Source organism: Sminthopsis crassicaudata, chromosome 2 (assembly GCF_048593235.1).
Source record: "Sminthopsis crassicaudata isolate SCR6 chromosome 2, ASM4859323v1, whole genome shotgun sequence".
NCBI lineage: Eukaryota > Metazoa > Chordata > Mammalia > Dasyuromorphia > Dasyuridae > Sminthopsis > Sminthopsis crassicaudata.
Window position 1 is genome coordinate 646835406 of NC_133618.1, and position 25627 is coordinate 646861032.

Here is a 25627-nt window from a genome sequence, read left to right on the forward strand (position 1 = left end):
CAATGTAATAAAGACCATACTGTGCAATCATGTAAAATACATTTTCATGTTAGTAATTTTGAAGAAGAAAACTGAAACCCCCCCAAAAAAAAAGAGAAAAGAAAATGAAAAATAGTATGGTTTGGTCTGTTTTAGACACCACTAATTATTTCTCTGGATGCAGATAGGACTTTTTTATTATGAGTTCATTTGTATAGTCTCTCATCATTGCATTACTGAGCATAGCTAAGTCATTCATAGTTTTTCTTGTACAATATTGTTATTACTTTCTACAATGCTCTCTTTTTTTCTATTTGCTTCGTTCTGCAACAGCTCATATAAACCTTTCTGGGTTTTTCTGAAATTATACTGTTTATTATAAGAAATAATGATCATTTCTTATACCACAATTTGTTCAGCCATTCCCCAATTGATTGGGTTCCCTTCTATTTCTCATTCTTGACCACAAAAAGATCTGTTATAAATATTTATTTTTTGTAAAAATAAGACCTTCTACATACTTAAAAATATCTTTGGCATACAGACCTAGTCATTGCAGAACTATATTTTGTGTACAGTCATCTTTCCTTTATCTTTTATAATAACTCTTTGTGAGATAAAGACTAAATCTCTGATTTCATTTATCCAGTTCCTGTGCACTTCATCAAAATAATTATCCTGCTTTCCCATTTTCCTTTTTTTGAGTTGTGCTAGATCATTGAGCTCAGAAAAATCTGAATTAAAATCTTGCCTCACTCACTTATTACCTTGTAATTCTGGGGAATTTCCTCAATATCTCTCAGCTTCAGTTTCTTCATTAATATAATGAGATTAATAATAGCATTTGCCTCCTATTGTTGTTGTGAAGGGGAGATAATATGTGTAATGTGCTTTGTAAAGCACTATATATATATATATATGCTAGCTATTACTACTATTACCATTCACAACTTCAGAATTTTATTCATTTTGGTTTTTCTTTTCGTGATAGCTTCCCTTCTAGAGTTTTTAAATCATGTTATCTTCTTTAGAGTTCTCTGGGCTCTGATATTTGTTCTATCATAATCAAAGGTATTAGTTGCTGTTTGAGGGGCTTCCTTCTCTTCCTGCTGAATTCTAAGATGAAATGCTGGTGTCTCCCAAGCATCTCATTATTTTCCTTCAGCAACCAGATTTTCCCTTGTTGGTAAGAACCAGCTTTGAAAAGCAGCTATGATAATTGTTTCATTTCCTAAAAGGTATATTAAGTCAAAATAATGGAAGAATAAAATAGAATGTAACTTATTATGAATAAATGGAAATTAAATTAACTATCCAAATATAGGACTTGGACCTTTAACTAGGCAACAATTCATATGAAAAAGATTTGCAATTGTTGATGGACTACAATCTTGTTATGAAGCAATAATATTACTTGATTGCCAAAAAAAAATTGTTTCTATTTTAGATAGCCTAATAGAAACAATGTGATCAAGACATCATAGTAGTTGACATTTGTATAATCCTTGACACATATTATCTCATTTGAGCTTAACTCCTAGCTTGTGATATAGGGTTTAGAGTTATTATTATCTTCATTTTATAGATGAAGAAATTGAGACTCAAAGAAAATAAAGATTTGCCTGTGGTGATGAAGGTAATATTAAGCATCAGGAGTGAGTCTTCTGCTTTCAAATTTCAAACCTATTACATTATAGTATGGTATCTCTCCAAGTTAAAAAAGGGAAATTATAAGGGTCTTCCTATATCGGACCTGAATCTATTATATGTGGAACATTATGTTCAGATGTAGACAAAACAGTTTTAAGAAAGACCTTTTAAGCTTGAGAGTATGGGAAAAAATGGAAAGTATGATGAGGGGGTCTAAAAGCCATCCCAAATAAAATCAGCTCAAGATCCTTGGGATGTTGAGACTAGAAAAGAGAAAACTTAAGGGTAGTATATATTTTTGAACTGGTCATAATGATGTTGACCTTAGTATGTAGCAAAATTATAAAATACATTTTAAACAAATATTGAGAATCTAAAAACTAAAATAATGATTACTAGGAACCAACATGAATTTACTATGAATAGATACCAGGCTAATTTCATTTCCTTTTTGACAGCATAACTAAGCTTTTGCATTTGGAAAATATCAATATTTGAATTTCATCAAGCCTTGGACAAAGTCACTAATTGTAATGGGTTACCTTTCTGGAGGTCCTCCGGACGGGCCTTAGTCTCAGCAGAATAGTCACCACAAGGATTGAGAGGAATAATCTAAAGTTTTTATAGTTTCCTTCACAGTCTGTCTTCTTTATAGTCTGTGTCTGTCAGTCTGACCCAGTCTTGATCTTAGTGGAGGAGTGCAGGAGGCAGGAGAGTCACCAGAAGGATGGTCAAAGGTGAAATATCTCATTTCTAGTCCTTTCAGCTCCTAAATATCCTATTACAATTATATCATTGCAGACTATTAAATATGTGTGAACTAGAGAACCATTATATCACCATACTAAGTTTATATATGAACTAGAGAACCATCATCTCGTCATTTCCACTGAATTAACACCTTGTTGTAAGCATCCTTGTTTCAAGTATAATTCTCCAGAGTTCCAGCCCTCTACAACTAATGATTGCTTACATTTCTTATTCCCTGCAGTTATTTGGTCAAATTTCTCCTTTAAATAAATTCCTTACTTAGCTGCAATTAGATTTAATGTTTGGAAAGGGGACGAGGAACAAATGAATGATTTCTAGAATAGCAGTGAAAAAATTTGGAGAAATCTGTTCATGTAGAAAAGATATAGGAAGCTTGATATGTGTGCACAATATAACATTGCTGCAGAAATTACCATTTCTATCGTAGATAAGACATGGAGCAGGAGAAATAGCACCCTTACCTCGAGTGATTTTTTAAAAAGTTGTATGCAGGAGTTGTATGTAGTCAACAGTTATAAGTAGACGATAGGTTATATTTGCCTTGTATAGTTGAGAAGACAATGATTCATAGCTGGAAATTTTTTGGTGGAGGGGAAAAATTTGGATTCATTATAAGAAATAACTTTTGAAGAAGAGCTGGCTAGCAATAGAAAGAGCCTTAGAACATATGTAAGTAGCAAAGTTTCCACTTTAATTGAAGGTTATAAGAGTGTTTCTGCCTCTTTGGGATTATTTTCCATAGACCAGAATGTGACAATTACATTTAGACTTGGGAAAATCACTAGAAGGGTAATGTGTGGGGAAGAGTATATGACACAAATCTCATGAGCAAACACCTGAGCTCAGTCTTAAAGTTTTATTGTTTACCTTTTGCATATTTGTTGATGAGATCCTTCAGCATTCTCATTTCTTCACCATCATCATTCTGATGATGGTATTGATAGTCTTAATAGCATGCAACTTGACACTGTCCTTATTCTTTCCCTAAACACCATTTTTGTTAGTGACTTCAATTAATACTTTGAAAGTAGACTTATGAAATTGTGTATTATATAGGGCTGGGATGATTTTCTGATCCAGGGATTTTTAAACATTTTCAACTTGCAATCCTTTGTCATATAAGAAATTTTTATGTGATATAGGCTATATAGGTATATAAAATAGATATACAAATCAAACATTTACTGGTAATGATCATAAAAAATTACTTTTTAAGACAATTTTTGATAAACATGCAATTTTATCATTTATTAGAGACAAAAGTAAATTTCCATAGTAATGACATGGACATGTTTGTTTATTTTGACACAAGCAATTAAATCTTGGTGAGGTTTTTGATACGTATTTTTTACGATCTCACATTCAGTTATGTGATCCCATATAGGATCTCAACCCACAGTTTAAGAAGTTTTGCTCTAATCTATGTTATGACAAGGTAAACTTTGAAAAAAATCTCAATAGTCTACATAAAGAATCCAGTGCTGATCAAAAATATTTATTAAACACCTATAATAGGCAAGCACTGGGTATACAAAGAAAAATGCACTCTCAAGGAGTTTTATAGAGATTAGTATTGAGGCTTAAAGTGAAATCACAAAAAGGATGGTTAGAATGAGGGATATATAAACTGGGGAAGATAAGACATGGGGCAGGAGAAATAGCACCTTTACCTTGAGTGGTTTTTTTTAAAAAGTTGTATGCAGGAGTTGTATGTAGTCAACAATGATAAGTAAAAGATAGATTTTATTTGCCTTGTGTAGTTGAGAAGACAATGATCCATGGCTGGAAATTTATTGGTGGAGGGGACAAATTTGGATTCATTATAAGAAAGAACTTTTGAAGAAGAGCTGACTAGCAATAAAAAGAGTCTGCCTCAAAATGTATCACGATTTCTATCATTCCTATAAGAGTGATATGAGCACCCATTGTGGAGGGAATTTGCACTTTGTCCACTAGCTTTATTCATCTTTCAAATTTAGTCATTCTACAATTTCTTTGATCCATGGTATTTCTAAATATCATACAATAATATGCGATATTGAAATGTTTTCTCTTTAAAGTATTATCTTTTTCAATAAGCTGAACCTACAATGTTTAGAGTCTTAAAAGAAATGGATTTTCTACCTTTGGCCATAGCCCATCTTTGTAGCTTTTATAAGATTCTTTCTATTGGTGTCTTATGTATTTCCTTAAAACATAGTCCAAAAGTATTGGAGGGGATTCCCCTATCAAAGTCCTCTTTCATTATCTACAGGTCTTATATTTCAGCCTGGTGGGAACTTTTGTTTTAATTAAGTTTCTTGAGCATATAAGGTCAAGAAAATTAATGATGAATGTGTTTTAAGGAATCAAGGCAAAAGCCAAGTTTTGTACATATCTTATAAATGAATCAAAGTCCCTGCCCAGGAAATCCTTTAGTAGGATGTCAATAATATCAGAAAATGGAGTTGCCACTAAAAATGTATGGTACAGCCTAAAGTTCACAAACAACTGGATATTTTTCTGTACAAGATCTATCATTCCATGTGCCACTGATTTGGAGTTCAACACAGTCTTCATTTCCAGCGTTGTTGGGTTCTCCACGTCCCCAATTAGTATAGCTGACAATTTGTCCATTCTGATACCTGAAAGTGCCCTCAGTAACCTCATCACTTATGCCCAGGTAGATGTACTTGTTGAACTTTTCAGCCAATTCTTGTAGGGCTTTGTTTTCTTTGGCATTCCGAGGGGCTGCCAGCTGTGCATTCCTTTGCGAACATAATTTCTTTCCTTCTTCAAATGTTTCTTCAGTTGCTACTACCATATAAAATGTCTGGCCCACAATTTTTATGTCAGACAATGCCAAAACTGTAGAGGAGAAAGAAAGAGACATCCAGTCACATCTTGTTAGAACATAGAATTCCTGCTAATATCCAGAAAATTGGTAGACATTAAGCTTTAAACAAGGAGATCTTCAGGACACATAATAGTGGAAGGAGACTTGAAACATGAGTCCACATGTTTGTTGCCATACCTTTCAACCTAAGGATAGGAATTATAATTACGATCTCATCTGATGTTTTTATTGTCCACAGAATGTGTCTTGCCATAGTTTTCCAATGACTAAACAGATCCTTAAAATGTGGGATAGTAGTTCAAGCCATAGACATTCCAAACCTTTCAAAGATGTCCTTGGTGTTTGCAGATATTTGGAAGAAAGTCAGATATTTACCATCCATTGGAACTTGATGTTGTATGAGGAAGAGAAAAGACTGATCTAGACTGAGGAAAGAACACTGTACTTGGGAGGCAGGATAATTGTGCATGATCTTAGGCAAGTCAATGTACTTCTAAAGGCTTCAATTTTCCCAATGGTAAGAGGAAGGTAGCGGAATGAACCAGGGTTTTTAACCTTTTTGACCTCTTCATTTCAGAAGCAAAATCTCTGAGACTGAGATATATAAAAATGAATTGTTCAAAATCACCAACCTAGAGCATGTCTAAGGTCAAATTTTAATCAAAGTCTTTTTGACTTCAAGTCCAATACTTATACTCCAGAACATAGCAAAGCTTCCACTTTAATCGAAGGCTATAAGAGTGTTTCTGCCTCTTTAGGATTATTTTCCATAGACCAGAATGTAACTGTCACATTTAGACTTGGAAAAATCACTATAAGGGTAACATGTGGGGAAAAGTAGATGACACAAATCTCATGAGCAAACACCTTAGCTTAGTGTTAAAATTGTATTCTTTACCTTTTGTGTATTTGTTGATGAGATCCTTCAGCATCCTCATTTCTTCCTGCAATGCACTCACTTGAGCCTTAAGTTGAATCAATTCTAAATGATAAAAATGGTTTGTTATTTCCATTGGATTATATGTAATGCTTCTGAGAGACCAAGGATATTGGATTTCTTTTTGTCTAGTGAGAAAGACATAACCTGTTCACAGGGCAATTCAGTACCAGGACCACTCAACATTGGAACAGACTTGGCCCTGAAATAAAAGACTTAAGAAATTTGGAAATGTAAAAGAGGGAAGGATTCAATCTTTTTGTGTGTGTGTCAAGTGATGTGATTTTTCAGCTTGTGCAACAATACTAGATTTTTTTTACTTTGACCATGTCCTTATCCTAACACCATACTTTTAGAGGTTCTTCATTACTTACATGCTTAAGTCCTACTTTATTATTTTATCCTTCAAAGCTGTCTGCTATTGGTAAGTTGATAGCAGACAGCTTTGAAGGATAAAATAATCAATTTACCAACTCTTATCTAACCCATTCATCTACTTTCCCTTACACCTTTAACTCTGGTCAAATCAGTGTACACATTATTCTTTCATGGCTCTCTCCTTATCTTTATTGATACCTAAAAGGCATCTGCTTTCATTGCCCTTCCTCATTGTCCTTCCCATCCTTCAAGATCTAAAAACTTCAGAAAGACTTCTTGTAATTATTTCTATTTCTATTTTTTAATTTATGGAACAAATAATCATTTTATAATAGTATAACAAAAAAAAGATGAATGCACCCGAAACTGCAAATCTATTATGCCTAATTTCAATTTGTTATTCCTTTTATATACATACACACATGACTCACCTTGACTATCTCCTTTGTCTCCTTTTGGTCCTTTGGGTCCCAGAGGACCCTGATCTCCTTTGATCCCCATGGGGCCAGCTTTTCCAGGAGGACCTAGTATTCCTCTCTCTCCTTATCATCACAGTAATTTGAGAGAAAAGACAAGAATCAATAGTTGAGTTCTTTTTCCTCATAACTATGAGCAGGCTGAGCTTCTGCTTTGGAAATATACCCAAGGCTTATGAGGAGCCTGAAGAAACTGGCCCACTGTGATTGGGTTTTTAGGATCTAGGAATGTCTATGGAAAGCTGAGATAAATGAGCTTGTCCGATGAATCTTCAGTTGCTGTTGTTTTTTCTCAGAACACTGGGATCTCCATTCTCCATTCTTCCTTTAAAAGGTAAAGAAAGGAACCCTCCCCCCCAAAAAAACAAACAAACATATCTTCCCATGCTCTGGTAAAAGGAGGGAGAAAAAGCAGGAGTGGGAGATGCTGCTACTAAGTTCTTTGAGGCAGGGACCATGTCTTGTCAGTCTTTGTTACTTCACAGTTTTGGGCAAAATGTCTTACCCTGAGTAAATGTTCAGCAAATGACATTTCTATGGTGCATTAAAATTGCAAAGATTTCTACATACATCATCCTATCTGTGCCTCACAAGATCACGGTGTGGTAAGTACCAATGGTATCATTGCCCCAATTTATAAATGAGGAAAATGAGGCTCAGAGATTATTTTCTGTGCATGGTCTCAGATCTCAACTTTTAGGTACAGGATTGGGATCTAGAGGTTCCTTCTCTAACACTCTTTCTGCAATACCATTACTATAGTGAAGTCACTCAAGGAGATCTGATTTACATACCTTGGTCTCCTTTTTCTCCTTTTGGACCTTGGCTCCCATCTCGACCTGGTAACCCATTGCTTCCAGGCAAACCGCAGGGCATAATATTGCATGTGTTGGGTTTTGGTTCACATTCACATTCTTCAGAGGCCATAGTCAGTGATAATGCCAATATGAGAAATTGAAGAGTAGCAAGGAGGTGCATCTTCTCAGACTTGGAACTGAATGGAACAAAGAGGGAGTGCCATCATGCTAAGAAGAACCTCTCCTTTTCTTCATTTTCAGAGACCTTTCTGACTCATCCCACCTACAATCCAATTATAGTTATAGAGATGGCTCTTATTCCCAATATCAGAATTACCATTCCTTGACTTCTTGTGTCTTTATTGCCAGGGATTATGAGCAGAATTAAAGATTGTGTCTATGACATTCTTCTACCTCTTAAAAATTCCCCTCTCCTTCATTTTCCAGGTAACAAATAATAATCAAAAATAACAACTAGCATTTTATGGTAGCCAAATACTTTACAAATATTTTCTCATCTGATTCTCGTAAGTACTATTATTTTTGTCATTTTTACAGATGAGCAAACCAGGGCAAGCAGAAGTTAAGTGATTTACCTAAACTCACATAGTTAAGAAATGAGATCCTATGGAGCACAAGTCTTCTTGCCTTCAGGCCCAGCACTCTATCTACTGCACCACAAATAATAATTTTTATAACATATAACAAAAAAGATGATTGCACACTAAACTATAAATCTATTATATTTAATCTGCTATTCCTTTTAAATCTCTTTTTCTCTCTCTATATATGTATATATGTATATATATACATATATATATATATATATATATAATTTAAATTTATTTCTTTTCCTTTCTTCCCTCCCTGACCACTCCCTCACTTCCTTTGAGATGGCAACCATTAAAAACAAATACTTGTACATATATGTAAAAACATTCAGTACCTATTTCTATGCATTAGCTGCTTCTCTGGATGTAGATTACATCTTTTACAAGTCTTTTGTATTAAATTTGGACATTTATAATAATAAAATGACATGATATCAATGTTATTTTTAAAATAATATTGCCATTAATATATGCATTGTTCTCTTGGTTCTGCTCATTTTTCTTTTCATTTTTCCTTGTAAGTCTATACATATTACCTCCTCAGACAGACTTTCTGTGATTTCCTCTGCTGTTAATGTTTTCTCCTCAAATATTTCTTATATAATTTGTTTAATCTCTCTTTTGAACCTTTGTGTTTTCTATGCATTAGTGTACAAGTTGAAAGTATAAGAATCGGTGATACAAGTAGCAGTGTACAAGATCTTTGGAAGATCATATTCATATTAATGAATATTTAGAAAAAGAAATAAGGAACACAGAGCTCCAGGTCTATTTATGAGGAAAAATGAAGGACACAGGCAAAATACATTGTAAAAAGAATTAATTTGGAACCTTCTAATTCAAATAATAAGACATGGATGATGTGGGTACCCAGCCAATGAAACAGAAAACAGTGGGCTAAAAATTGTGGCAACCAGGACAGGTAAAGATTTTGTTCTGAGCCCCTCAGGAAATGTTGGATTATACTGAAAAAAAAGAACTGAGACATTGTGCAGGGCTGGTGAGACCAAGCACATGGACATCGAAACAAGGAAGTGTTAGGTTCCTTACTGGTGGTAAGTCAGTACTTAACAATTCTCTAACTCAGAATTCACACCTTTAGTTCACACCTTTAAAAGGAGTTTACACCTTTAGACTTCTGAAAGGAGTTTACACCTTTAAAGGAGTTTATACCTTTAAGGAGTTAGTTCATTGGTCCCTTAAGGAGACAGGATTCAGGAAGAGGGGGATTTGAGATTCTACTGTGGTGCTGATAATTGGACAAGAGCAGATTCACAAGTCTAAAGAAAAAGCCTACTCATGGACACTTCCAGGAAACCCACAATCCCACACTCTTAGAGTCAGAGTCTGATTCATTCCCAGTCTACCTTCGCTCTGGCTGGAGCCTCCAGAAGCCTCCCAAGAAACCTGAAGGATTGACAGAAAAGAAACTTCTTCCCAGAGAAGGATTATAATTGAGTGACGACAGAACACTACAAGTAAAGGGTGCCCTTATCGAGGAATCTAAATTCTATTCACAAGCTAGAACTTAATTAAATGTTTTGTGTGTGTGTGTGTGTGTGTGTGTGTGTGTGTGTGTGTGTGTGTGTGTGTTTTCTTGAGAAAGTGAATAGGCTATGACCAAATTTCTGGGGAAAAGGGAAAAGTTCACCCAAGAGCAGCTGTAACTATTTATTCCTAATGGGGCCTGTTCTTAATTAGTGGATTAAGTAACCTATTTAATGCTTAATATCTCTAGCACCTGATCTGGTTGCTTGAAGTGGGCTAGGGACCCTTTGAAAGAACCAAACCTGATTCTGATATTTCTAGAGGTCTTTTAAATAGGTGCTAAAGCCATTAGTTGGAGGAACTTGAAATTGAATTTCATCAGCATGGCAAGAGAAAAGAATGATTTCTCAATTGATACCTGATTAATATGTCGATGTAAACATGACTAGAAATTTTTAATGCAGTCTCCAAGGGAACTCTAATGAAGTTCCAAGGTTTTGTCCTTGAACTCTAGTGTTTGATGGATCTCTTCACTCTTTGGATAAAGGGATTGATAGAAAACTTTCAAAGTGCAAAGAAAACACACAATTGACAGGAAAAGAGAATGTATTGGATAACAGAGTCAGATCAAGCAGATCTTGTCGAAAAAAACATTGGTCTTCATCCATTAAAATGAAATGTTGTAGGGATAAACTATCTAAAACTAAAATGTTGTGAAGGATGGGCTGATTTGCCTCAGAAATCCTCATTAGGAGTTCTCTATACCACTGGAATTATAGATTCATTTCCTATTCAGAAATGTGATACCTGATTAAAGAAAAAAATCATCTCCATAGGACATCTTCATAGGAAAGAATAGGGGGCAGCTATGGCTGCCCAAAGAACCAATGCACACCTCGGCTGAATTAAGAAAGGACCAGTGTTGATTAAAAATGAGGGAATGGACAGTCTTACTGTTCTTTGTCACAATCAAACCAGAAGTAGAGTATCATATCCAGTTCTGAATGCTATGTTCTGAGAACCAGGAGAAAGAAGGATTCAAGAATATATGAAGCTAGGACCAGATGAAGGACCTAGAGAAGTTCATCCTGTAGAAGAGAACACTTAGCACATGTGAGGGTTTGTCAAGTGTGTGAGAGGCAAGTTTGCAGTAGAGAAGCTAAAATAATTCTACTTGGTGTCTGAGAGTAGAACTGGAATTTAAAGGGGTGGACATTGCAAAGGTGGAGACCTGGGATCAATTTAGGAACATACTTCTTAAAAACAGAAGCTATTTCAAAGGAGAAGGTTTTGCTTTGGATAATAATAGGGATCTCATCATTGAAGGTCTTTGGACAGAGGGCTGTAACAAGAAGAGGTAAGGTGACCTCTTTGGGATATCAGTATTCACATTGTAAGGCTATATACATTTGTGAACTAGATTGGGTCTTAGAAATGATATAGTACAGTCTCCTCAGTGTTTATATAAGTCATGTCTGACTTTTGCTTATTTGAGGTTTCTCCCAAAAAAAGACATGGGGAGGGGGGGGTTTTCTATTTCCTTCTTCAGTTCATTTTACAGATGAATAACTGAGACAGAAAGGTTTAAGTAACTTGTCCAGTGTCATTTAGCTAGTGTCCGAGGCTAGATTTGAACTTATGAAGATGAATCTTCCATTTCCAGTGCTCTCTCCCTTGCTTCATCTCACTGTACACAAGAATAAGTTGATGAGCAAAGTTCACTTAAAATCACACAGGCCATATATGAAAGGTAGATCAGGAATCAAATCCAGGTTTTCTGATTCAAAAACCAGTGTTCATTACTTAAGTTCAAGTGAAAAAAAAGAAAAAAAAAAGAATGAGAAAGGGGTGGGGAGAGGAACCTTTTGATTATCCCCAAGATTAGTCTAGATAATACCCTCAGAATTATTTTTTTATTAGAAGAGGTGTGTGTGTGTGTGTGTGTGTGTGTGTGTGTGCGTGCGCGTGTGCATTTGTGTGTGTGGTAGGGGAGACCTCACCAGCATATTTTCTTTCATATTGGTTATTTATTTGAAATTATATTCTTGGCCATCAAGCATCATGATAAAGTGGGGTTATCCTTGCTTAAGACTATGTTTATCTATGATTATTAATGATATGCTTTTTTGGCATTTTAAGAAAAGCAAATTTAAGGTCCTCACTGTGAACTTCTCAGATGACTGTGCACACAATCACTTTTCTGGTAAGTCTTATTAAGAGTCTTTAATTATTAGCTTCTTCATTTGTAAAATAGAATTAATGGTGCTTGGAAAAACTATCTCATAAGCTTGTTTTGAGGTGAACATTTTGTTTTTAAAGTTTTTTTAATTTATGGAATAATTCAAATATTTACATAACACAGTATAATAAAATGATTAACTATGAAACTGAAAATTTATTATGTATAATATCCTATTCCTTTTAAAATATAATAAAGTTTTCATAATTTTTTCCTTTTTTCCCTCCTCTTTTTGTCCTACATTTGGCTACTATTAGGTAAATATAGGTGTGCATATATACATATATATATATATATATATATATATATATATATATATATATATATATATATATATATATATATATATATATATAAAATGATCTATTATATACCAAATGAGTATATATGTAAAATTATTCTATACATACTTCTATCAGTTTTTTCTCTGGATATTGAAAGCATCTTTCTTCATATGTCCTTTACAATTAATTTAATAATTTACAGTTTACAATAATCTAATAACATATTTGCTTAAAGACATTTTAGAAGACATAAGTTCTTTTCTTTTTTCCCAACCATTTTTGGAAATAGACCTAGTAGTGGTATTGCTAAGTCAAAGGATATAAATTACATTTGTTGTTTTCCCTCTTAATCATTTTGGCAGTGTAAAATGGTATCTCAAGGTTGTTCTAATTTTTATTTCTCTAATTAATAATGATTTAGTGCATTTTTTCTTCTGACCATAAACTGTTGTGATTTCTTCATTGGCAAACTGCAGTTTCATATCCTTTGACTATCTATAGGAAAATGATTTTTTATTATAGATTTAATAAAGTTCTTTATATATTTAAGATATAAGAACTTTATCTTAGAAAATTTATAAATCCCTCCCTCATTTTTGTTTTCCTTCTGATCTTGGCTACATTTGTTATTTATTTGTACAAATACTTTGTAATATAATAAAATTACCCATTTCATACTTAACTTTGCTTTCTAGCTTTTTTATTCATATAGTGTTCACCTAACTATAAGTCAGATCAGTAATATATTTCATATTTTTAGAATTTTCTTGTAATTCTCTCTCTTTATATATAGGTCATCCATTATGACTTTTCTTGGTAAATGGTATAAGATATGGGTCTATACCCAGTTTCTATCATACTGTTTTCCAGTTTTCCATACAATTTAATTTGCAGAATAATGAATTCTTATCCCTAAATCTTGTTTTCACACTTGAGAAATATGTTAAAATAGTCCAGCACACCTGATTTATATCATAATGTATAATTAATCATAATGTATAATTTTTGCAATATGTTGTTGTAATCTTTTAGCTAAATTTTTGTTTGCAATTTTTACATTCGTATTCATCAATGAAATTGGTCAATAATTTTCTTTCTCTGATTTAACTCTTCCTGGTTTAGATATCAATATCATATTTGTGGGTCAGGACTTTGTAAAATATAAAGTGTCCTATGAAAACAACTCTTATCATGGTTAGTCTTGTTCTAATTTGGGAACTAAAAAAGCCTACTTTCTTATGAATGATTCTCCCTCTCAATTGGAGTAGCAACCTGCTTACCCTTCTATTTGTTTTGTTAATTTTTGCTTCCTTTTCCCCATCAATTTTCTTGACCATCATCAACCACTTAAGACACTTAGCAAAAAGGAAGATTTTTATGTTCTTTGTTGTCCTCCATTACCTAGAAAAGCTAGCTCCTGTTTTCCCTAGTTTTCCCAAGACCCATGTCTTAACTCTCCCGTTCCTGGAAAGGTAAGCACTATGTCAGACGCTTCTGGATCTCTGTTCTTCTGTTTCCACGTACTATCTCAGTCTTTGAAGTGTCAATCGCTTCCTGGTCTCCTGGCTAATATGGTCTTATTTAAAGCAATTTCTTTTCTCTTCAGTTCTTAGAGAATTGACTGTAGGCACTAAACAAAACAAACGTTTTTTTTTTTAATCTTGTCATCAAGATAACAATCACTGTGTTGTAGATTATATTTATTAAAGTAGCTCTAAAGTAAATGAGTTGAGAGAAACATCCTTTGGAAGTATTAAAAGAAAGACAGGAGGTATTAGTAGGAATGCTTGTACCTTGTGGCTTTTGGCATCCTTGTAGCAATGTGGTATCAGTCTTTAACCGGTAAAACCATGCTTGTCTTCTTTTATTCTGAGTTGACTTCCTGCCCTTTGACTCACTGTCACAGGAACTCAAAGTATTCTCTACTCAGCAAAAGCCCAGATGTCCAAGTGGCACCTATAACATTGATGGGCTATTGCTATCTTATTGAGTGAGCAGCAGAAATCCCAAAGCACAAAGGTCTTAAGCCATTCTTGGAAAGGAAGTTGGGTAATTGGTTCAGGGTCATCTTTAGATGATGAGATGCACTTTTGGGTGACATCCCTGAAGACGAACTTTGAGATATGGAATGGGGCATCTGGGTTCTGTTTGCTTTCTGTGGAATAAAATGGAGCAACAATAGCTCTGTGTTATCACTTGCAATAACTTCTGCTACTGCAGCAGCAGCATCAAAAGTTGCTTCTCTGTTTTCAGGTGATGTCTTCAATGATCAAAGAAAGATAATGTTTGATTAAGAGTTTTATTAGAGTTTACTGAGTAGGTGTGTTGCATGGTCAGATCTGAAATTTAGGAAAATTACTCTGGAGTGGAGAAAATTACTCTTGAAGTAGGGAGACAAATTAAAAGTCTATAGCAAGAGTCCACAATAAAATGATGAAAAGCCCCAGGGTAAAATGATGAAAACCCTGGATTAGGGTGATGGCTGTATAAGTGAAAATGGCAAATGTAAGATTTGTTGTGAAAGCAGAAAGGAACATATGGAACAATAGATTAAACACCTGAAATGAGTGTGGATAAGATTAAATTTTGCATATCTCCCAATAATAATAATATAAAGCTATAATTGTAGTTTTAGAATTGGAAGAGACTCAGTATTCATTGATTCTAACTGCCTCCTTTCAAGTGAGGAAATTCAGACTCAGATATAGCAAGTGATATAATTGCCAAGGTCACACAGGCAGTCAATAAACATTTATTAAATGTTTGCCTTGTGCCAGGCACCCTGCTAAGCACTGGGGATAAAAATAAAAGTGAGAAAAGACAGTCCCCATACTTAAAGAACTTAAAACCTGAAGGATAGTAATTGATAGAAATAGGATTTGAATTTAGGTTTTCTGATTCCAAACCCCAGCTTGCAGATTTGAAATCCCTTTTCTATTCTAAAGCCCTCATTTTAAATGTAGGATATAGTTGCTCTTCATATAGTTTGTTTATTTCACAAAATTTATTTTGTAAGTAAGTGAATATATTATTCAGAATCTTCTCTGCTCACACTTCTCTAAGGAAGGTCTTTGATACCTACCAGGCAAGAAATAAGACATTGGTACCAGGAGATTCACCATTTCTCCACCTCTAGATTGACCTGTAAAGTATTGCTACTTTAGGAGGAATATATTTTAAGTTTAATCTGTATGCCTCATCACTATCCCTTAATGGGAAATGAAACAAATTTCCAAAGGCTTAATTCCCTTCCCATCAATAGCCAGCCACACAAAGACATATATATAGTGAATAGCAACCCAAAACAACAATGAAAACATCAGTCCAATCTGACAAAAAAAAAGGAAGCCAGAAAAGTTGTACAGATTAGAATATGTCAGACAATGTGCTGAGTGAATTTCAAATTAAGCATAAAAATTCAAGAATCTCTGACCTCACCCAAGGGACAATTTCTGGAAGTTACTAATATAATAAACTGATCATGGATACATGACTGTAGTTCTCTCTCCTCTCCGAGGTGGCTTCTTCTCAGAGTCTTTTTCTCCTTCCAAAAACCACTTCATGAGGAGACTCTGAAATCTTCTGTGTTCTCTCTCTAGAACTCAGAAACACCAAACCTTGAACTCTAAAACAACCAAAATTTGAATTTAGCATGATATAAAGTGAAAGTTGGTGGAACCCTCTGCTGTCTTTCAGGGTACTATGGTTAAAACACTTTGAGGAAACAATGAAAAGGCATGGGCAATGTAGAAGAAGGGTACTGGAAGTATTCTGAGAAGAAGTGCTATAGCTGGCTTGGAGTAGGAAAGCAGAATGATTCTTTGGACAAAACTGTTTATAGGCTTGGGATAAAAATATGGGGAGTGAAGGATGGAGTCTTGAACCAATCAGCTGTGTCCTGGAATTAACTGCTGTCAACTATTTGATGACTTCTCTTTACTTTTTATTGTTGTAATTGTTGAATTATTTCAATTGTGTTTGACCCTTTCTGACCCCATTTGGGGTTTTTTTTTATAGAGATACTGGAGGGGTTTCCTATTTATTTGTCCAGCTTATTTTATGGATGAAAACATCCATAAAGGCAAATAGTTTCGATGACTCACCCATTGCTGCACAGCTAATAAATAATTTAAACTCAGTTCCTTTGATTTCAGGCCCAGTGATCTCTTTATTGTGCCACCTACCTCCTTTATTTTAGTTTTAACAGCTTTATTATGCCATCTGTCAAATGTATAGTTTTGTCCAAAAGATCTCAAAGAATTTTAAAATTAAAGATAAAAGTGGAATATGTTGCCTAAGGAGGTAATGAAAATTTCATTTCTGGAAATCTTTAAACTGAGAAAAGATGACCAGATATCGAGTATATTGTAATAAGGATGCTTTTTTTTCAGGGACAGGAAAGGGGCTGAAGTCCTTTCTGACTGAGGTTCTGTGATTTAGTAAGTCTGTGAACATGGGCAAAGCAAATAAAAACCTTGCTCTGCTGTCAGGAGATCTAATGATTATCTGAAAGTCCATCTGGACCAGAGCAAGAGTTAAATAAATTCAATCCAAAACACCAGGGGGTTAGGGTGAAGCTTAGGAAAGAGAAGAGTGATTTAGTTGCATTGATAGAGGTCAAGTAGATATTAAGATATTAAGAGAATACTTAGTTCCTTAAATATATTTCAATCTCCTTGCTCTGACGATTAGAGGGGTATCAAGACATGGAGTAAAGAATATTGGTTCAGGAAGTCAGAGGCCCAGAGTTTGAATTCTCTAGCTATGTGACCTTATGCCAGTCATTCAACTCCCTGAGCCTCAGTTTCCTTATCTGAAAAAAGTTGAACTAGATAACCTCTGAAGTTTATTTCACTTCCATCTAGACCTGTGATCTATAGAATTTAAAAATTGTAATTCATTCATAAGCTTCAAAAAATTAAGGAGAAAGAGAGATGTGTCCCAATTTTGGAATTATGCAAACATTGTCTAAGTTTTCAGAAAAAGAAGGGAGAGAAGTAGATCTCAGGAATTTAGAGACCAGTGGTATTTAGGGACTCCCTAAGGATTGCCTACAAATACCTGATTTTGAGGTCCCTGGTTAGAACATAAAATTGAATATCCCTACAAATAATGATCTATTGCAACAAAAAGGAGACATAAAGTGAATGTTACCTCGTTTTCAATATTTAAAATATTTTTCTTTTAAAAATATTAATCATGGAAGGAAAATCCAGTTTTCCTACAATTTCCAAGCCTCTTAAGTCTTTTGAAGCAGTACTAGACTTAAGATAGACAGCTATTGTTCAAGTTTCAATTCTCCAACACTGATTTCAGAGTGATGCAATGATCATTTTTTCAATTGGTGAATTTCAAGCTTCTTTTGAGGTTGAAGATTATCCTCAAATGGTTGACAGGGATGGAATATACTTCAAGGAAGAGAGGAGACCAAAGGGGCAGATTGAACTTCCAGATGAGGAAGCTGCTGTGGCATGGTAGGCTCAATCCAAAATTAAATAATAAATAGGGCACTCAGGCCAAATAATAGAATGTGTGCTTCTGAATCTTTTGGATGGAATCTTGATGCTGCTAACCCAAGACTTATAGCAAACCTGCCCTTTGTCTTTATGGTCAAATTGTATTTAACATATCATAATGAGTATGAAGTAGTACCATTTAGAAAGGTGTGAAGAAGAGCGGGTTAGAACCTGTGAAGAGAATGGCATGGCTATAAAGTACTCTAGTGTGGATTGTCAGAACCAGATCCACATGTGGAGTGCGAGACTTGAGTTTGAGTGGGGCATCAACTTTAGGTGGTTACCCCTGAAGTACATTTCAGTACTTTGGGTACAAATCCTTGAGGGATTTTTGAATGTAGAGAGCATGTTAATGAACCTGGTAGAAGTTAGTGCCAGGAATTGAAGTCTACTATTATATAGTTTAAATACTTTAGCCCCTTTTTCCTTTTGAAAATTGAGACAAAGGAGCAGCTAGGTAGTGCAGTGGATAGAGCATTAGTCCCGAAGTCAGGAGGACCTGAGTTCAAATTTGGCCTCAGACGCTTAACACTTCTTGGCTGTGTGACCCTGGGCAAGTCATTTAACCCCAATTGCCTCAGGGAAAAAATTGAGACAAAATTGTATTTGTCCTCTAGGTCTGTGACACTTCTCCATTCTCCAAAAATCTATCAAAGGTTTCTTTTAGTCTCTTGGTAATCGATATTTCTATTTTTTCAATACCTTGTCATTCATTTCACCCAGGTTTGGGAGCTTAAACTCATAAGGACCACTACATTAATTTCTTATTGATCTCCCTGTCAAAAATTGTTTTATTTTTCCTAGTCCAAAAATTCTTTTTGTGTAGATACAAGAAGAGATATACAAATGATGTCTTTCTGACTTCTCCCTATAGACTATTATGATTGATTTATTTACAATAACCATTGGTTTTATTTCTTCATTGATCATCCCTTGCCTCCACCCTAAATAAAAAAGCCCTTTTAATTTTTCTCAAAATTCATACTCAAGACAAATGCATTATCATTTTAAAAGGTGGTGTACACACTACACACCACTCGGATTGGCTAAAATGACAGGAAAAGATGATGAATATTGGAGGGGATGTGGGAAAACTGGGACACTGATACATTGTTGGTGGAGTTGTGAACTGACTCAACCATTCTGGAGAGCAATTTGGAATTATGCCCAATGTGCATACACTTTCATCCAGCAGTATCTCTACTTTGTATCCCAAAGAGATCATAAAGAAGGAAAAATACCCACATGTGCAAAAATGTTTTTGTACTCCTTTTTGTAGTGGCAAGAAACTGGAAACTGAGTAGATGCCCATCAGTTATGGAATGGCTGAATAAGTTATGATGTATGAATGATATGGAATATTATTGTTTTATAAGAAACGATCAATAGGATGATTTCAGAGAGGCCTGATTAGACTTACATGAACTGATGCTAAATGAAGTGAGTAGAATCAGGAGAACACTGCACATGGCAACAGCAAGATTATAAGATGATTAATTCTGATGTACATAGCTTGTTCCAAAGGTCTTGTGATAAAAAGAGCCATCTGTATCCAGAGAAGAGGACTGTGGGGACTGAGTATGGATCACAAAACAGTACTTTTACTTTTTGTTTGTTTTTTGTTTTGTTTTTTTGCATTTTGTTTTTTTTTCTTATTTTTTCCTTTTTAATCTGATTTTTGTGTGTGTGTGCAACATGATAATTGTGGAAATATGTGTAGAAGAATTGCATATGTTTAACCTATATTGTATTACTTGCCATCTAGAGGAGGGGGTGAGGGAAGGGAGGTAAAACTTTGGAACACAAGGTTTTGCAAGGCTGAATGTTGAAAATTATCTATGAATATGCTTTGAAAATAAAAATTTTAATAAAAAAAGAAAAAGAAAGGTGATGTACAGTCACCTTTTCCCCTGTCTTTTGTATTTATTCTTTGTAAAAATTAGGATTAGACCTGTGATTTCTTTCATATAGGAAACTTCCAGTCCCTGTGCACTACATCAAGATAATTTTCCTGTTTTCCCTTGTCTTCCTTGTTCAAATTATGCCATGGCTAGAGCATTGAGCTTGGGAGTCAAAAAGACCTGAGTTCAAATCCTGTCTCAGTTACTTACTATTTTGTGGCTCTGGATAAGTTTCTTAATATCTATCAGCATGACTTTCTTCATGCATATAATGTATTGTAACAAGACTATTGATCTCATAGGTTTGTTGTTAAGATCAAATAAGATAGTACATGCAAAGTGCTTTGTAAAATGTTATATAGTACTGTCATTACTATTATTATTTACATCTTAAGAATTATTTTTTACAGTAGTTTCCCTCTAGTGCTAACTTCCCTTTTAGAGTTTTTGTATCATGAGTTCTTCTTAAGACTCCTATGGATGCTCTCTCAAAATCTAAGGAACATATTAGCTGATGTTAGATGTGCCTCTCCTCCTTCTCTCTCTCTCTCTCTCTCTCTCTCTCTCTCTCTCTCTCTCTCTCTCTCTCTCTCTCTCTCTTTCTCTCTCTCTATATGTATATATATATATATATATATATATACATATATATGTATATATTTGCAATGATGCTGTTACTAGGTTACTAGGATGAATATTTTGAAAATAGGCTTATCAGCCATTCTCCAGTTGATAAATGGTCAAAGGATATGAACAGACAATTTTCAGATGATGAAATTGAAACTATATCCACTCATATGAAAGTGTTCCAAATCACTATTGATCAGAGAAATGCAAAATAACTCTGAGATACCACTACACACCTGTCAGATTGGCTAAGATGACAGGAAAAATAATGATGAATGTTGAAGGGGATGTGGGAAAACTGAGACACTGATACATTGTTGGTGGAGTTTTGAAAGAATCCAACCATTCTGGAGAGCAATCTGGAATTATGCCCCCAAAGTTATCAAACTGTGCATACCCTTTGATCCATCAGTACTACTACTGGGCTTATATCCCAAAGAAATACTAAAGAAGAGAAAGAGATCTGTATGTGCCAAAATGTTTGTGGCAGCGGTTTTTGTAGTGGCTAGAAACTGGAAAATGAATGGATGCCCCTCAATTGGAGAATGGTTGGATAAATTGTGGTATATGAATGTTATGGAATATTATTGTTCTGTAAGAAATGACCAGCAGGATGAATACAGAGAAGCTTGGAGAGACTTACATAAACTGATGCTGAGTGAAATGAGCAGAACCAGGAGATCATGATACATTTCAACAATGATACTATATGAGAATGTATTCTGATGGAAGTGGATATCTTCGACAAAGAGAAGATCTAATTCAGATGCAATTGATTAATGATGGACAGAATCAGCTACACCCAGAGAAGGAACATTGGGAAATGAGTGTAAACTGTTTGCATTTTTGTTTTTCTTTCCAGGCTATTTTTACCTTCTGAATCCAATTCTTCCTGTGCAACAAAAAATTGGGTTCTGCACACATATATTGTATCTAGGATATACTATAACATATTTAACATGTATGGAAATGCCTGCCATCTAGGGGAGGGGGTGGAAGGAAGGAGGGGAAAATTCAGAACAGAAGGGAGTGCAAGGGATAATGTTATAAAAATTATCCATGCATATGTAGTCACAAATGTTATAATTATAAAATTAATAAAAATAAAATAAAATAAAACAAAAAGAAAATAGGCTTATCAAATTGTAAGTTACATAGAGTTCAGATAGTTCTCAATTTTACCATATGACAAAAATTTGAAAAGATCTCAGCAGGTTTAAAGAAAGAATCAAAACAATCAGTTGATCAACAAGTATTTATTAAACTCCTAGTATGTGCAGGCACTAGGAATACCAAGGCAAATGTGCACTTAAGAAATTTATAGAGGGCAGAGCCAAGATGGTGGAAAGGCTTCTTTCTGAATTTCTTCCAGGACCTTCAACTAATTACCAAAATCAGCCTCTATATTAGTTCTAAACCAGCAGAATTTGTGAATTTTGGGAGTGCAGCAAATTAACAGTAGAAGTTAATTTCGAAGATCGCTAGAAAATGTCTATTTTGGTTGGACACAGAGGGAGGGAGGCCAGATGCAGGACACCAGCACATGCTGTGCAGACCTGGGGCAGTGCAGTCTCTGCAGGGCAGTGCAGACTCTTGGCGGTAGAGAATCTACAGGGAGGACTCTACCACAGGGCTGAGTACTCTGCCCTGTTTGCCAGCCAATGGATCAGCAGAGAAGTTATAAAATATCCAACACAAATGCAGAAGGTAAAAAGTGAACTCAGAAAGGTCAGAATCTCATGGGATCTGGTCACACCCACTCAGCACCAGGAATGAGTCAGCACTGACCCAGCACAGTGGCTGCCACTCTGTTGCCACTCTGCTGTTGCCTGGAAGGGAAGCTTGGAAAACTTTCCTTGCCCTAAAAGCAGACCCCAACTTTTAAAAATAATGAGTAAAAAGGTAAAGCGAACTCTAACTATAGACAGCTTCTATGATGAAAGAACAGATTTCAAACCCTGAGGAGACTAAAAAGCAGATTGGCTCCAGATGAAGCTCCAAAGGATGATATGATGTGGTCTCCATCACACAAGGCTCTCCTAGAAAAAATTAAAAAGGATCTCAAAAGAGAGCTAGAAGAAAAATGGGAAAGGTGGCAACTTTTCTTTCAATTAATTCTCTTAAAGACATAAAGTCAGCTAAATTTGTAATGAATCTTATTTAAGAGATCAAGACAAATGCCAAATCTTGCCCTTACCTCATAGATGAAGACAGAACCCCTACACAGGAAATTCTTTAAGAGGGTGTCAGCAACACCAGTCAACACAGTTACCCCTTTAAAACTTTGGTATGACCTAAAATCCACAAACAATTAGTCTTTTTTCTGTACATGATTTATCATTCCATTGACCATTGGTGTAGAGTTCAACACAGTTCTCATTCCTTCCACCATTGGGTTCACCATTTGCCCAATTTGTATAGCTGAGAGTTTGTCCATTCTGATACTGGAATGTACCTTCATTCTTCTCATCACTCATACCCAGATAGATGTTCTTGTTAAATTGTTCAGCCAGTTCTTGCAGGGCTCTGTTTTCCCTGGCATTCTTGGGGGCTGCCAATACACCACTCCTTTGTGAACATATTCTCTTTCCCTCTTCAAATGTCCCTTCAGATGTTGCTACTGCAAACCATTTATCGTCCACAGTTTTGGCACCAAGCAATATCATAACTATAGAGAAGGAAAGAAAAGTAAAAATATGTTGGAAATACCCTGTGTCCCAGAATTAAGGCCCCCAAAGCAGGCTCTGCACTGAGCTTGGCATAAAAGTAATCCAGTTCCTAATATGGAGGTACTTGTTCAATTAACATTAATTGGTGTCAGAAGTGGGATTGGACATGGAACAGGGCCAAATGGATTTTCATGTGTAAAAGTGGCCCTTAGTCTCAGAATCATTAAGCCAACTTCTTAGGATAAGGGGACTTCTGCATTGAAGCATCATTTTCCTCATTCTGAATTTAAACTTCTGTTTGTAACCTAACATTCCTGTCTCTTACCAGCTCTTATTTTTCTGTAGAATGACACACCTCATCTGGTGAGTTCTCTTTTCATTTGTTCCTGCTCCAATTTTGGCTCAGTCTTTGACTGAGCTTGTATTTCTTTGTGATGAAAACTCTGGAGTCCTCTTTCTTCATCCAGTTTATCCTCAATTACTCTGATAAGAATTTTTTACATGGCTAATTGGCTTAATTGCATGCCTTTACTTTTTTTCTGCATGGGTTTAGTAAATTTGTAAACTTATTTAAGTCTAATTGCTTATGCCTCTGAAATCCAGTTGAATATAGCATTATTTTGTTGTCATTTTATCTATTTTTTATATTTGTAAAATGTATGTCATTTTTTGTGCTTTGAGTTAGGTTTTGTTATCTTGAAAGATTAAAATGCAGCCAGCCAGAAAAACTTTCAACAGTTGTAGAGAAAATAATACTATGTATTTATTAATACACCAATACTGTCATCTCATCATGCCTGCCTAAGATGGAATAGTATATGTATATATACTTGCTTACATATATGTATATATATACACATATATATTTTAGAATGATGTACAATTACTTGAATGAATATTCTTGGAGCCCAGTCAGTTAATATCTCTAGAACAGAGCAGGGCCAGCCTTTGGCTGGCCCTGACCAACTATTTGCTTGGGAGAATCTAGGTGCCCCTGGCTGCATTTGCTATGGCAATATGAGAGGAGGGAAGTGGTTAGCTTTTACCTCTGATGAGCCCATTCTTATTTGTCAAACTTATTAGCTTAATTTTGAGCAAGTTATTTTATCTCTGTTTGCCTCTGTTTGTAATGATATGCACCTTCCATATTTATTGTTGTGGCACCAAAAATGATATAATATATCATTATATATATTATATATTCAGTATATATATTATATATTCAGTATAATATATAATAACTATAAAGTGCTTAACAAAGTGACTGGCATATGCTAGACTCTACATTATTATTATTTCTCTAGTTGAATGTAATTTTTTCCATGTCTAAACCACTCTAAAGTGACTTTAAAATGTCAAAGACAATAAAATCAATAGTTTTTAAATTTGATAATTTGGAAATTCAACTGATGTCATCTGAAATTTATTGTTTGTGTTATTATTGTATTTCTAAATTTATATTGTGAAATTTGAGAGATCATTGTAACCAAGAACGTGTTAGACAAAACTTCCCTTTTAATTTGGATGTTATTACATATGAAATGAGCTTTTAAAGCATGTGATAAAAATAAGATATTTGAAAATGCTAAATATTTAATGAGATATGTTTAGTTATAAAACAATTACTACTACTACTACTATTACTACTTACTATAGTCACAGATTTTCATTTGAAAATTTTGGCTATTTTAAAAGTGTATAAGTATGTTAAATATATTAAATATAATATATCATGTATGTATGATATACAACATAATAATATTAAATGTGATATATAATAAGTATATTAAAGATATAGTTTCAACATATTAATGGTACTGGATAACTACATGAAACATCCATGGCTATCCTTTCTACATGCTCTGTTCCCTTATGTTAATCCTGTGCTTCCATTAGATGGGACTTGATTTTAATGTTTAAATTTTCTTGATTACTTTGCTGACATGTAAGTCTCTCTTCTCAGAACTACCCCCTTGTGATCCCTCTAAGTAGCTTTATCTGTACCTGACTTAATGTAATTGTCCAGTTTGGAAATTGTGAGAAAATCTTTATTGCATTGCTTAAACTTATCCATGTATGGCTGTGAAACTATATCATCTGAGGAAAGCCCTGCTCCTGAGTGGACTGACCCAGAAGCAGCCAATATCCAGATGAGAAAGTTGTCCCAAGTTTCCAGAAGAGGGCTGAGTCTACTGTTCTCGCTTTATTTTTTATTTTTCTTTGTCTCTCTTTTTTGTTATGTGTTCAAATACCAAGCCCTGATTCAAGTACATTCTTGCCTCCTACCCTAATCTCTTTTCAAATAGTGGCTATTAATGAAATTGAAATACAATTTCCATATAGCTCTCACTAATACTAAGGGATTTAGCTGTACCTATTTCCCAGGATCATCCATCACATTTTCATCATCTTTGTTCCTTGTAAATGACAGGTATTGTACTCCTTTCCCCCTCATAGAACTCTGGTTC

At 34.7% G+C, this 25627-nt stretch overlaps 2 protein-coding genes across 5 annotated transcripts in view; both read right to left on the reverse strand.

The window, feature by feature from the left end:
• Window positions 1-3620: 3620 nt before the first annotated feature.
• On the reverse strand, window positions 3621-14445 carry LOC141558861 (mannose-binding protein-like). The gene is made up of 5 exons (XM_074296677.1): window positions 14240-14445; window positions 7822-8021; window positions 6983-7093; window positions 6135-6218; window positions 3621-5247 (listed from the first exon to the last, which is right to left on the reverse strand). The coding sequence occupies exons 1-5, from the start codon at window positions 14254-14256 to the stop codon at window positions 4874-4876; spliced, it is 786 nt and encodes a 261-aa protein (XP_074152778.1). The 5' UTR covers window positions 14257-14445; the 3' UTR covers window positions 3621-4873.
• A 7286-nt stretch (window positions 14446-21731) lies between these two features.
• Window positions 21732-25627, reverse strand: part of LOC141558862 (pulmonary surfactant-associated protein D-like) — a 55765-nt gene continuing 51869 nt past the window's right edge. For all 4 annotated transcript variants that reach the window (XM_074296680.1, XM_074296681.1, XM_074296678.1 and 1 more), the window contains one exon: window positions 21732-23158. In XM_074296680.1, the coding sequence (XP_074152781.1) occupies window positions 22785-23158 (374 nt within the window). In that variant the 3' untranslated portion in view covers window positions 21732-22784. The remainder of the gene's footprint in view (window positions 23159-25627) is intronic.